This window comes from Borostomias antarcticus (assembly GCF_949987555.1).
Source record: "Borostomias antarcticus genome assembly, chromosome: 7".
Taxonomy (NCBI): Eukaryota; Metazoa; Chordata; class Actinopteri; order Stomiiformes; family Stomiidae; genus Borostomias; species Borostomias antarcticus.
Genome location: NC_140240.1, coordinates 4,624,431 through 4,639,196, shown reverse-complemented (window position 1 = coordinate 4,639,196; position 14,766 = coordinate 4,624,431). Strand labels below are relative to the sequence as shown.

The following is a 14,766-nucleotide window of genomic DNA, read 5'->3' as shown; positions in this document are numbered from 1 at the left end:
ACCCAGCAAATGTTCTGTTATGCTCAACACCTTTGAAGTATACTGTATAATCCATCACTGCATAGCCTATATTCCACTGTATAGTCTATATTCAGTGGTGTGTAGCTTAATACCTTGTCTCACGTCAGACTGCATGTTAATAAGATGTTTTATAATGTGTCAGAGCAAGAAGAGAGGAGGTCCCCACGTGGTGATGGACAGAAACACATAGGCCTAATAGTTATGGTGGCTGAATATCCTGTCAGAAACCAAAGGCAAAAAAGCGCCTCAAAAATCAAGATTGACTTCCATATTTTCTCTCCTACCTACACAGTCTCTCCCTCTGTGCATTTTCATGCATGATGGCAATTGAAGTTGCATTATACGCATTCTCCACCGGGCGGTAGGAGGAGTTGTAGTGACGCTTACACACAGTACGCACCGGCTTCTTAGTATCCTACAGAACTCGGCATCTCCAGTCCAGCAGCACTTCTGCGCCAGACAAGTGGGGACGGTTTCTCACATTCTCGTTGCGCTCGGAATTCTGTTTCTAAGAGAGCTCCGGGAATTAGCCTACTATTTGGCGAGGAAGGCGAGTTGATCCAGTCAACGTTCCTTGTCCGTGACGCATTTGCAAGATGATTGTTGACGGCGTTGTTATACTGGCTTGCGCCTTACTGATGGGAACATCTTGGGTAAGACTGATTCAGTTATGTGTTCACAGAAAAGTGTGGAAGTCCTGCACTGTGGTCGTGCTTTGCGGAGCTGTGCATGGTGCTGAAATGTGGCGGGGATGACTTTTCTCCTGCAGTGGCAATGCGCTAGACATATTGTGACCTTTTCATAGAGCATATCCCAAGCGGGAATCATTATTTTCTGTAGTTGTGACCAAATCTATTTTGTCATGTTACGATACTCTTTTAAATCTCTTTCATTGAATTGCAGCAGATCGGAGTCAGTGGTTTCAAGACATTCGTGTCTGTTTATGAACTTCATGCACCTTTACACACTTATCTCTTTGATGGAATCGTCTCAATAGACTCGTACAGGCCAATGCTTGTGATTACTATTATTATATAGTATATATTTTTATATATGAAATACTGAGTTGACTCCTCTGAGATCGGATTTCGTGACTAATGAAAATAATGCTCGCTTCGAAACTTATTAGGCTACGGCTTATTATCTACAACTATCTGTAAAAAACAAACAAAAAAACATTACATCTTGACTAGTTATGTTAGATTAGACTAGATTATTGACTAGTTTTGCTAAAACATGCACACCCATGCTCCAAAACATTCCATGGAATTTATCTGTCTAATAAAGTCGGAGTAAATACAAACCATACATGCACAATATGCAGTGTTCTCTCTAGCTAGCAGTTCTGGTTATCATGAGTCATGAAAAGGTCCATTGTGCTGACTGTATTGTTCTCAAACCATTCTAATGTGAATGGCTGAAAATATAGGTGTGGATACAGAATCATACAGCAAGAGAGAGAGGATCGTATGTCAAAATGCATGCAACAAAATTTGCATTCCTTCTTACAAACATGAAGCTAATGTAATTGTGATGCTACATGATTCTACATGATTCTAAAATGATGCCCCCCCCCACACACACACACCTCTGTAGTCTGTTAGACATGGCTTTTGATCATAATCATCATCTTCTTCTTCTTCCTCATCATTATCATCATCATGAACGCACAGTACAACCTTTTCCTCCCCTCAATCTCATCTTTCTTCCCATTGTCTCATTGCCACCTTCATGCAAACACATAATGTGCTTGAAAAGTATAATAGCATTGTGTCAACAGCTTGTACCATTTTATATTACAATGAACAGACGGCCAATGGAGCAACTCTTGTCTGCGCAATGCATTTGCAAATGCTATCGGCCATTTATGCAAGCTGTTGACAGAAGCAAATCAGCTACGCTAGTCCTACACAAGGTCCTATTCCAGGGCTCCAAGGTTCAATACCAGTCTAGAAGCCTACAAAATCAGCCAGTGACCCTCTGGCCACAAGTCAATTTGCTAGTGCTTAACAGCCCGTCTTGTTTTCTCCTCAGGGGATGAAGGCAGGCCAGCCAGCCAAACCCCCCTGCCGACCAGGCTTCTCTGAGAGCTTCTACACAGTGATCGTCTCAAGGGATGTACTGCGAGGCCACAGCATTCTCAAAGGTAAGCACACTGGCTCGGGATCTCATTTATTGACCAGGCTTTCTCCTCTTCTCCAGAGACGCATCTCATCCAGGGTGTGATTGAAACCGAGTGTGTGTGTGTGTGTTTGTGTGTGTGTGTGTGTGTGTGCGTTAGTTGTCACGGTTGTTGGTGTTACCGGTATTACTCGGTGTGCGGGCATACACATGTATTCACGTGAGTCATTACTTTGACACCGACACACCGTTGTTTCCCGCCCCCACCTTCGTTTTTCGCCCCCACCGCCATTAACATGTTTAGTTAATTTTTGCATATCAGCGCCCACTCATCACTCAAACAAGTGTCTGTGATCTGCCGCTCCGCATGCACGTGCAGCACAGAGCAGAATCTAGAGGAATCACATTTCAGTTTCAATTCACTTGAAGAGGGTAGCGGGAGGGGAGAGGAGGGGGAGGTAATGGCTATAGCCTCTTGTGACTAGCTAACGTTAGCCTATCCTAGCTAATGTTAACAACTAAACTAGTGACTGAGGAGTGGCTGTTTCCATAAGCTAGCTGGCTAGCTTATTCTAACAACCTATTCCCTTGCCTATTCTAGCAGCGTTCTGTTCATAACAAAACCGATTTGCGGAGGCAATTTGGTCTTGTATGTCTCCACGGCTTGCCTGCAAATGCGTGATTAGAGTAAGGCAAAATATAAACGTTACACTTGGTCCTGTGCTACTTTATAATCAGAAGCTGATTTTTTTTTTTTTTTATTGCTATTGAAGTTTGTCAACATACTAGGAATTTGCTTTGGGCATGGTGCATATTCCTAGTAGGCTACAGTATGTTGAAAAACTACATGGCAATAATCAAATTCTGATTATAAAGAAGCACAGGACCGAGTGTAGCCTAACGTTTATCTTACCTTACTCTGATTACGATTTGCAGGAAAGCCGTGGAGGCATACAACATCAAATTCAAATAGGCTACACACCAGTGCTGCTCAACGTAAGGCAACAGTCTAACGTTAACGATTCAAGTAAGCACTCTCCTATTGTAGGCTAGACGGTGTTACCGGTAATACCGGTGTTGTCATAGGTTCATTAGTCGGGGAAAAATCCACACCGTGACATCCCTAGTGTGTGTGTGTCCGTGTGTGTGTCTGCACACAGCTCCCCATCAGGGCTAAAGGGGGTGAGAACACGCTCTGTGATAGAGCAAAAACATGCACGTGCTCACAAAGGCAGAGGTGGATGTGATGTACGATTGTTTGAATAACATCATACTGTAAGATAACTAAGCCTGATGCGATACTATAATACTGTAGAAGAATGTAATACCTAGACACAACATCTAGTAAATGAGATGAAGGGATTCAGATATTCATCATTCAAACTGGATTTTCAATCACAAGTTGTCCATCTATACAATAGAATCATACTGTAGAAAACATTTTATTTTTTCCTCTCTAAATGGTTTCTGAAGCTGGAGGCTCACCAAAGCAGGCACATTTAAATGCTCTATCTATCTCCTGCTGTGTGTGTTTGCTACCAGAAACCTACAGCTTCTATTCCCAGTATTCTCTGTAACACATTTTTCCTTTTATTCTCTCGATTTTTCAGAGGAATTCAATTCTCTTTTCATTCCCTCCATTTCTTTTCATCACAAGGAGCATATCTGTTGTGAGGTTCTTCTATAGTCGTGTGTTATTTTGCTGTATTTTTCAGCAGAGCTCCTCTATTTTGAAATTGTGAAAACAAGCCTCCCAAAAGAGTTGTTTTGGAGTGCTTGAAAAACACATTTAAATTCACTCCACTTTGAGGTCAAAACTGTCAATGATTGAAAAGAGTGAACGTGGGAAATAGTGAAAAGACACTGGTTTTACAGCTTTGCGAACCCAGAATTCCAGTGTCAAATGAACCCCGTTCCCCTATAGACACTGGATCCTAGAGGAGGAGGTAAGATATTGAGCGGTACGTTTGCATGTATCGGTAAATTGTTAGTGATCCCATGACACTTGTCTTTTAGAGAGAAATATTTGTTGACTGTTATTTGCTATGGGGTTATGGTGCTATCATTAGAGGCCTGGTGGTTGCTTGAGCATTTATTCCAGCGAAACAATTGAATTATTCTGGAGGCTATTTCATTTTTTAGAAGGCTGTCAAGGACAGCACATCCAGTCAATGGGGAGTTACTTTGCCTGAAGCAAAGGGGTTGAAGGTTTTTGCCTGTCTGAAAATTGGCTGAGGTGTCATCCGTGACCCAAGCCAACAACAACATCAACAGAATGTGATGCATCTGGGCAGATACGGCAACTAGAGAACCTTGGTGTGTGTGTGGACGAATGTGCCTGTGTGTTTTTGTGCGTGAGTGTGTCTGCATTGGAGAAAGGCAGCATTCCCTTCAAGTTCCAGCAAAAGTCATCCCTCTTTTCCACTGGATCATTTTGATTTGGTCTAGATTGTTCAGCAACCACAGCTTCGATACTAATATTACCTTAGCTCCCTCTTTCTTTCTTTGCGTTAGCTCTTTCTGAAAATCAATCTCTGGGCTGTGCTGTCCTCCCTACTAGCCACACTGAGGGATATCTGCAGCAGCTTAAGTCCTCACGCTATGATTAATGTGCAGTGGCTGGGCCGACAGAGTGGTTGCTTTCTATAACACACAAGGCGAGAGGGAAAAGGGGAGAAAGGCTTCAATCCGAACAATACAGAGTGTGTAACCCAGAGCCGTCAGCTGCAAGCAAACAAATGGAGAACAAAGAGGTGAGAGAGGGGCAAGGATGATAATGTAACAGAGTTTTACCGGGACTCTGACGTCCTAGTCATGCACCACCAGGATCGAGGACTGACTACTGAACACTTCTAGGAGCTCATGCTGGTAGGATGTTGAGCTGTTGAGCGGTACTGTGTCGAGGGCATGTGCGTAGGTGTTACTCCCCTGCTTATAGATTAAATCACACTTTTATTCAATTAGCTTTAAGCTCAGTACCTGTTTAGGACTGTGGCTGTGGCCTTAGAGGTGTGATGCTTATCCAACCAAATGTGTCTGGTTATGGCCCCACGTGGTCGAAGACAATATCTGTGAACAACAATCAAAAGGCCATCCTCACGTTCGTTATGCTCGCTTCGTTCCTTACGTTCACGAATTGCATTGATTTTCCCAATGCCGCAGGTCATGTATCAATAGCCTCACAGGTTAAACAGCCTGTTCAAGTTTTATGGGCACCATAAAGTACCTTTGTTTAGCTAACGGACAAATCCCTGGGCTGCCCTAAGTTTAACAGGATGAATTAACTCGTGCTTCCATGGAGATGATTCTGTCTGATAGCGGGGAGTTTGGAATGAGTCCTTGGCAGCCAGACGGGCTGGTGAGACACAGCCCTCATCCCGTGCAGATCCCCGCTGTGGCAAGAAAAGGGATATTCCGGTGATTGCACATCGCTGTGTAAACCATCACCCCGGGCTAAGAGGCGGAACCGACACCTAGGTCCACGGACACGGGGGAGGGTGGAAGAGCACAATAGAAATTGATTTGATCTGCTGTTCCTTCAGGACAGAGGCTCTTAAAGTAGCTGTCAGTGGGAATTCAAAACGACACGGGTGATGAGGTTCACCCCTTATCCCTCTCCCGGCCCATCTCCAAGGGTGCGACGGGTACTAACAGAACTTTGCTATACGACACGGATATTTTGTTTAGTGCATCAAGGTGCGCATGATGTCGTGATGTACATTTTGCGGGTAACTTGAAATGGTATAGCAAAGATGTCGGGATGCCTGAGATTTTTGGACGTAATGTGGACTCAAAGAAAACAATTGAAGTTTTGCATGGTGGTTCAGGAGAGAAAAACAACCATGACAACTTGAGTCGGCACCACAAGTGAAGTGTCAATTCTGTTTCAAGTGTATTTTTCATTGAGGCTTGTGCTTTCTGAACTTCAACACATGCTTCTGTATCATTTCAAGCAGAATACTCTTGTTTTGATATTCAAACTCTGTGGGTGGTTTTTGTCAGAGCGAGCTGAACCCTTACAGAAAATTAAGGATATTACCAGTATGTTCTCTCCATTTGTTTTTCTTGTATGATTGTAAATAGACCTTATTTTTCTTCCCTTTTTTCCTTTCACCCCATTCTCTTGATATGTATCAGATATTTGAGTGAATTCATTCTAATGCTGTTGGGGCAGCCATGGCTCAGGAGGTAGAGCGGGTCGTTCATTGATCATAGGATCGGCGGTTCGAATCCCAGCTCCTCCTGTCCATGTATCGAAGTGTCCTTGGGGAAGAATTGCTCCCAATGAGCAGGCTAGCACCTTGCATGGCAGCTGCCGCCATTTGTGTGTCAATGGGTGAATGAGAGACCATTGTAAAGCACTCTGGATAAAAGCGCTGTATAAGTGCATTTACCATTTACTGTTACAGTATGATTGAGAATAAACAAGATGACATTCATCAGACTATTGTCAAACACTTGACCCCAATCAGATTCCATTTGAAAATATCCAATGAAAATCCATATGGTTAAACCGTAACACTGGTGCATGCTCCACTCACTGTACAGGACCTCAGACTTTCTATCAGAGACAGCTCTCTCTCTCATAAGTATGTCCAAACCCAGGGGGATTACGATTTACAGAGTTTGATAAGCGGGAGGCTGTTTTCCCTCCAACTCACTCTGTCTCTTGTCCTCCAGAGAGTGTTTCGTCTGCCCACCCAGGAGCGGCGGTCTGTGGGGAGCTGATAGAATACAGGTATACAGGTGCGGAGGATGCGCCACATCGTCTCTCTTTATCTCCTGTCCTTCATGCAACCGTGGAAGCCTTGGCCCTGTATCTCTCAAACTCTCCACAACATGGCCTCTACTGTGAGCACGTTCCATCATCCCAGCCACGCTGGACGACACAAAGACCATGTAGCACAATGCTTTCTCACTTTTTTTTACCCCCTTGAAGCAGAGGAGATAGGGAACTGCTGTCAGCAGAAATATTGCATACTCCATTTAATGTAGGCTACAGTATGTAGTACACCACCCTACCAAGCATTACGGAGACAGTTAGGCTGTACTTGTCAATCAGAGATATATGTGGTCAGAGACCTTCAGATGTCACTATGGTGGCACTGACATTAAGCTTTATTATTGTAGAGATTATATTCATGAAGTTTGGTGTTAGCCAGACTATCTAAGAGAGGGTTTATATCAGCCTTGTTGAAAGCCTCCTTGGTTTTAACATCACAATAGGGTTTGGCAATCTCAGTGCAAGGAGCATGGCTAAATTAGCCAGGATAGTCAGTGCAGCTGGCGAAGTAATAGGATGAAAGCAGTAGCAGCTGGCCGCCCTATACGAACCAGCGGTATGCAGAAAGGCTGTAGTTCACGATCCGGGCCACTCTCGCCTCACAACAACATGTACTGTAACAGCTGTTCGTGATTACGTGCACATGTTGATCACCTCTGCTGCCATCCTACCATCAAACATGCTGTATTCTGCGCGTTAGCTCACATTATTTTGACCTTCCTACAGTAAGCTAGAATGCTAGTGGCAGGGTATCTGTAGCTAGCTATCTGGTAGCATTGTAAGCCAGCTGGTAGCATTGTAATCCGTCCCTTGATAGGATAAGGATCGAAACGTTGCTCAATAAAGAAGTATTTTAAACTACAGTCGGTGTGCGGGTTCTACCTACAACTTACAACAGTGCAGAAGAAAGACATCAAGTTATTTTCAACAATGCTTAAATTCATAAGTATATATTCATAATTCATAATAAGTCATCACTACTGTACATCAAATCGACTCTAAATCTGAATGTCATTTTGCCATATAGCCTAACAAAATAAGAAGTTACTTTCAACAATGCTTTATTTAGGGCCTACACCAAGTCGACACTTTCATGAACTCTAACAATATAGCCTCATCAACAATAATTACCCTTTTTCAACAATGTAGGCCTAGCCCTCCAAAATACCAAAATCTTAGCGCACGACAAGTTACGGTTTTTCAACAATATATGCCTAGCCCTTCAAAACAATAAGTCTCACCGACAATATAGTCTACCAAAATATGTACAGCATGACAAGATATTTACGCTTTTTCAACAATGTAGGTGTAGCCCTTCAAAATACCAAAATATACATAGCGCATGGCGTTATTTACGCTTTTTCAACAATATATAAAAATCCAAACGGGCATATAGACTAGTTATTCTTAATTGCAAAGCCTATTTTTTTACACAATTTCATAGTTTTACTATGAACAAGAATGTAAACTTAAATAACTTCAGTAGGTCTAGGCTACATGAAAAATATCTCACCTTTAGGACAATTTAGCATTAGAGAAAAGTAAAAAACATCTTGAAATATTATACTGTAGGATCCTTAACCTGTCTGGGCTTCTCAATAGACACACTCGGAGCACTTTAAGACATTAGCCAGCTTCATACGGGTGAATTCGCCTCATCCATGCATACATTGCAATGCCTATTTTTGCACACAATTTCATAGTTTTACTTGTACTATGAACAATAATGTAAAGCTAGATGTAACTGCCGGCTGGTGACTCAAACAACTGAGGAGGACTGTCCTCCTCTACCTCAATGGACGACCCTCCTCGGAGATGTAAATACCTTCAGTAGGTCTACATGAAAACTATTTCAACTGCTTTAGAGAAACGTAAAGAACAGTTTCAGTGTTGCAATGTAACAGTGGGGTGATGGTACAGTAGATGCTTGACTTTTCCTTTTACCTGTGATTTGCTTCACGTTTGGTTTAATTTCACATTTGACAGGGTTTCCACTCAGGGTACGGTGCACGCATACTGGTTGCCGTAGCAGTAGGCGACTCTTGCAGTATTTCCCCAAATGAGAGCTGGTTGCTTGTAATACTCGAACTACTTGGGTACAAAGAAACGAATGGCTTCTGGATCTCCTCAGTCTGTCTGTTAAGCAGCTCTGTGACAGCAGCCTGCAACTGAACAAACTCCTCTGCTTCATTACGGTGGTGTGCAGTGGGTGACTGGCATTTTCCAAGATGGACAACAGTCATCAGATCATCCATCTCTGCTCCAGGCACCGAAGCCAGCTCACCTGACCAGTTTGTCCAGCTGCATTGCATCTCTCTTCTTGATGCTGCCTTCCCAGCACACCACAGCATACTGTAGAACAGAACGCTACAACCACAGACTGGTAAAAGGATTATACAATATTTGCTTGAAAAATATGGTCACTGACCTTACGATATACTGTAATATGATGAACATTTTAAAGCAGTCTTTATCTGTATGTAGCAAGGGAAGGTTAAGCAATAGAAAAAATGGTTTATGTTAAATTAAGAGTTTGTAGACAATTTTTATATTACTAGATCAAAATAGACCCTCTCTGTGTGTGTGTGTGTAGGAGGGGGTGGTTGAAGCTTGTAATTTGCAAATATCATTTAATTTGCATTGCTAATGAAAACCTTTTCTTAATTGACCTTCCTCTCACAATCAATGTGTGTGAGGGCCTCACATCTGGGCGCGCTTTAACGATCTGAGGTCCTGAATAGGTCATTGGGTTTTGTTGTGCTCCAAAAACAAGTCATGTTCCTGCTACGAAACCTTAGTTTCACCTCTTAACCGGGTGTGTAACTCAGCGTCAACCAGTTCATTACCAGGTTCTTCCCTCCCTTAAGCCCTAGGATTTACATGCATCTGAATACAAATGAGAGCATCCTTGCTGAAGCGGAGTTTTACTGACTCGCACAATTCACATTTGATGTTGTTTCGTTGTTTCTTTGTACTTATACTTTGTAATTACTAACTTTCATAATATTGCATTAGTAAATAATCATGGTTACAGCACCGAAAACTTGAGTTGAAATCAACTAGACAAACGTGTCAAATGAGTGAAATGAGAGCTGTCTGCTTGTAACACTAAACTCCTCATGTCGAACGATTTGGCAATGAGGACTTGTTCCTATTGTTAACATAAAAAAGCAATCTCTCAGCGCTACCTCTTTGACATAAGCATCCACCATTCCTCTTTGACGAGAAACATGTAAAAAAAAAAAACACCTAGATAATATGCATGAAATATGCAGTACCTAGAAACCTGAGAGGTCATGCCAGTCTCACAACACTGACAGGCAGCTCCAGCCAACATGTCTGGAACCTCTCTGGAAGTTGAATTACTGTCTATAGAAGATTAGTTAGGAGGCTCAGGACGGGAACCGCTTGGGGGAGAGAGAAGTGAGTCAGCCCTCAGTGGAGTGAACCCCCTCTTTGAGGAGACAGAAGGGAGGAAGAGGAGGATAATGAAGAAAACGGTTGTGTCTCCTCTCTGGACCAATCCTCTTGTCTCTTGTGGTGCACCAAAGCACCAAAACAGGGTTCTCATTTTGAGATCTCACTGTTCAGCTACAGTATGTGAAGTGAGTATCATATACAGTATGGTACACTATGGTATCCCCCCTACCAGTATGGTACATACACACTATGGTATCCCCCAAGCTTTAGGGTCCTCCCATACATAAATGTTTGTCAACTGTCCATTCAGTAAAGGGCTCATTATCATTAGTCACCGTGAATAATGACCTTTTTATGTAAGGCTAGTCTGAATTATGCTGTACCATTAAAGAGCTTCAGTCCACATCTCCCACCTCCTTCTCTCTCCTGAGTCAGGGACTGGAGGTGGCATCTCACTTTATTGATGAGTTATGATGAAGCATGTTGACCTTGTGCTGCCACTTTGCCCCCATGCTCCCCAACGCTCATATCCCAGGCTCCGGAGCAGGAGGAGCTGAGAAACATGGCCCAATCAGAATGATTTACGCCTTGCTGTGCGCGGCACATATAATTCCCAGGGCTGCTGCTAAACACGTCTCCAGAGGGCCAGTGTATATGTCTATTTCTGTAAACACAGGGTTTTGTATCTCCTTAATTAAAAGATGTCACTGTCAAGTTGCCTTTGTACTGCAAACTCTAACCTCACAAGGGTCCCCTGCCACATAACTTCTCGTGCTTTGTTTGTGGTCTCATTCGGCGGCTCTCTCTATCTCTATCTCTATTAGTTATGATATTTATGTTATTTTGCTCTAATTACCGTTGTTTATGTGTGTGCTGCGTGTTTGCGTGTGTTCACAGTGTATGTGTGTAGAAGAAAGAGAGAGAGAGACAGAGGGAGAAAGAGAGAGTGAGAGAGATGGAGAGAGCGTGATATTGAGTGAGAGGCAGAGAGAGAGAGAGACAAACACAGACAGAAAGAAAGAGAGAGGAGACAGAGAGAGATAGACTGAGAGACAGAGCAAGAGAGAGAGAGAGAGAGAGAGAGTGAGAAGGCATTTTAGACAGAGCTCCCGCAAGTTTGCTGCAAATATGTCCCGCAATGGGCCCACAATATCTGTGCTCTGCCCATTTAGATAGAGGTGTAATATTTCCGTGGCAGCTCTTTGTTTAGATAGCATTCCGCGCCTCCGCATTTAAAAGAGGCGTGAACAATCAGCAGTTCTTCAGTAGTAGTCTTCCGTGTTGGCGGAATGCACCATTCAGACGAAAAGGGGAGTCGGGCCGTTGCAGGAATATCACTACTTCAAAAGAGGGAACGAAAGGGGGGAGAATCTGTTACACCAATCCGTGTCTGTTCAATTTAGACCAACGGCGAAACGTACGATTGGCGCCTACTACGTCTTAACAAGTCTGTCTGAATGACCCTAGAGAGAGACAGAGAGACTGAGTGACAGGAGCCACACGGTGAGGAGACACTGCTTCATCCAGAGGGTGATTATCTTAAATGGAGAAATTAAAGGATTACAAGCCATCCCAGTAATCCAGCTGTCAATCTCACGCCTCATTAGCAAGAAAAGGATAGGCATGGGAGAGAGAGGGAGGGGTGGAGAGAGGGAGGAGGGAGGGAGGGAGAGGTGGAGAGAGAGAGAGGCAGAGAGGAGGAGTATAAACAATACTGGTTTAGTACTTTTTCTGTGTGGGTACTGAGGAGACCTTGAGCTCCAGCATGTAGGGATAATTCACAAACATGTAAATCAAATAGGAAACCTTAGTGGAGATCTCTTGCTATCTCTATATTAATCAACAACACCAACAGTTCAGGACAATTCGTTTATTTCATAAAAGTTTCCTAAGCAGCTCTAAGCATTTCAGTCTGTGATTTCATCATCATCATGCTTCTTAAATAGTTTTTAGACAAACACGGTCCAAAAGTGGACTCCAATCTTCCACATCAGTGTGTTTGAAGTAAAGTATTTGATCATAAATATTCAGTGCTGAAGCAGAACATGCTAATGTTTGGCAGGATTAATGTTGTCTAAGTCCATCATTATAATGCTGGCAGAAATGAAATTCTTAGTGTTGAGAAAGACAGCTTGTCTGATACTGCATATGTTTAACACTCAGCCAAGGTTGTGGTTTGATTTAGTTCTGACACGTCGGTATCATCAATTTTAACATGTTCTTTTTCATTCCCATGGCGATGTTATCAGTGCTACATAAATTACTCATATAGAAGCCCATTTCTGTAGGGTACACTTTATAGTAGAGACATGAAGTTGATGTTAAACGCAAATGTGGAAAGAGGTGTGCTTGTTACACTGTTGAAGTACATGTTTCCTCGGTAGTGCCCTGACTCAACTCAGCTGTAGACCAAGGTTGTGAATCTGAGCCCCCCGGACAGCTCATCAGGACCCTCACGTGCGCCACTGTGGGCCTGGGTATGCTGTGTTCCTGGAGACAGATAAGCAATTTTTTTGCCTTGCCTCAAGACACATGAAAAAATATATTTTGGGTGAACGATGAGAGCATAAAAGATATTGGAAACACAAATCCTGCCCCCATACTGCAAAGAGGAGGAAAATTGCACCTCCTACGGCTATGTGGTTTTTGGCTTTGATTGTATCAATTTGCTGCCTATTTTGATTTTTAAAGCAGGCTCTGTTATTTACCCACATGCACTGTGTGGACGGCGACCACTGGGAGCTATTTTCTCACCTTCCCATCACTCACTGTTAAATTTGAATCTTTCTTTTGCATTATGCATGAGTACTGGTCAACCCAGTGATGGGTTCTGTTTGGTTTGGGCTTTATGTTCGTCGATGAAAAGGATTTAGAGGGAGTAGGTGCTTTTATTCTTGTTATGAATCACACGGTAGAACATTTTTTGAGGCTCTTCCTTGGCAATACTTCTGCAGAATTAACTTGGAAAGGAAACTTTAACCTCCCCCAGCCGTGTGCATTGCTGGCTTGTAGAAGGATCAAATTAGAACCACTGCAAAATATATCCGGGATTCAGATTTATATCCGTAGAATACCAAAAGGGAAAGTTGAACTGAACTTGAACCTTGTGATGCAGATTTGGTAGGGAGACATACTGTACTGTCTGGAACACAGACTGATTCTTCTTTCATACTTCATACCCATCTTCTCTTCTGTTTTCTTTTTGCCTCCATTTCTAAACTCAGTCAGTGATTCTATCTTCAACCCCCCCCGAGACACACATGCTCATATCCACAGTATGGAGATCTGATTACACATTTCTCATTAATTATCTTCTTGTTTGTTTGATATAGAATGCGTTGGACCACATCATGCTATCACTGACTCCCATGTGAAGCTGTTTCCTTGATGAAATGGGAACCAAACAAAGTGGCTGACGTGTTTACTGTGTTAAAAGTTTCCCTGTTCCATTTCACCTATCATATATGGCACACACACACACACACACACACACACACACACACACACACACACACACACGGACACACACTGGGGTCCGGCGTGGTATCCCTGTGGATTACTGTGCAAATGTTAAATGTGCCATTACACAGTTGGCTTTGACCTCCAAATGGGTTTACTCTGTGTGATCATCTGTTATGACCTCCTATCATCCAGCCAAGCCTGTTCACAAGGACATAATCAAACTACATAAGAATAACTATCATTGGGTCTTAGTTTGGCTCTTTGGCCTCAGGGCTTCCTGATATGTTTGTGTTTGGTAGCCTTGGATTATGTCCAGACAGATATTCACAGGAAACACGGTCAGCATGCCAAAGAAGCCCCAGTCCCACTCACTGAGTGAGTATAAGGATTAATTGTGTGTTTTTGTTTGTTGGTTGGTTGGCACTTTCTACATTCATGTCTGTGATACATCCTGCCAAATCTATTCTAGGTACAAACATACAAACAGACAGTTTCTGTGGGTGGTGTACCTAACCTATGCTTGATATGCAGTAGAAAATCAATAGAGCCCTCCATATTTTCTGGCAATACAAAACAGACAAGTACTGGTAGCATCGATCACATCTTCAGTGGAATCACACAAGTTTTTATTTTCTGCCTCAAGCTCTCTCCATCTGTCGCGCTTTCTCTCCCGCTCTCTCCCTCTCTCACTGTATATAAAATCATAAGATAAAAGCAATAGCTCTGGGGGCACGAATGGGGAGGTGCCGATGTTTGCACTCTGCACCACAACCCAACAATAAGACAATGAAAGGCAGTCTGGCTCTGTGTCGCCGGTGGGAATACAAGCCTTCTTATTGCCATAAACAGCAATTTGCTTTGTGAAAAAATCCCACAGGCACTTATATCCCGGTGTCATCAAGAGCAGCTATACCACAGGGCCGGGGGTGAAGTGAGGGATAGTTGTTGTGTTCGGAGCT

At 43.0% G+C, this 14,766-nt stretch overlaps 1 protein-coding gene across 1 annotated transcript in view; it reads left to right on the top strand.

The window, feature by feature from the left end:
• Positions 1-617: 617 nt before the first annotated feature.
• Positions 618-14,766, top strand: part of cdh4 (cadherin 4, type 1, R-cadherin (retinal)) — a gene marked incomplete at both ends in the record, with an annotated part of 180,779 nt that continues 166,630 nt past the window's right edge. Inside the window, 2 exons of the mRNA XM_084440981.1 lie at positions 618-674; positions 2,056-2,167. Of these exons, the coding sequence (XP_084297107.1) occupies positions 618-674; positions 2,056-2,167 (169 nt within the window). The remainder of the gene's footprint in view (positions 675-2,055; positions 2,168-14,766) is intronic.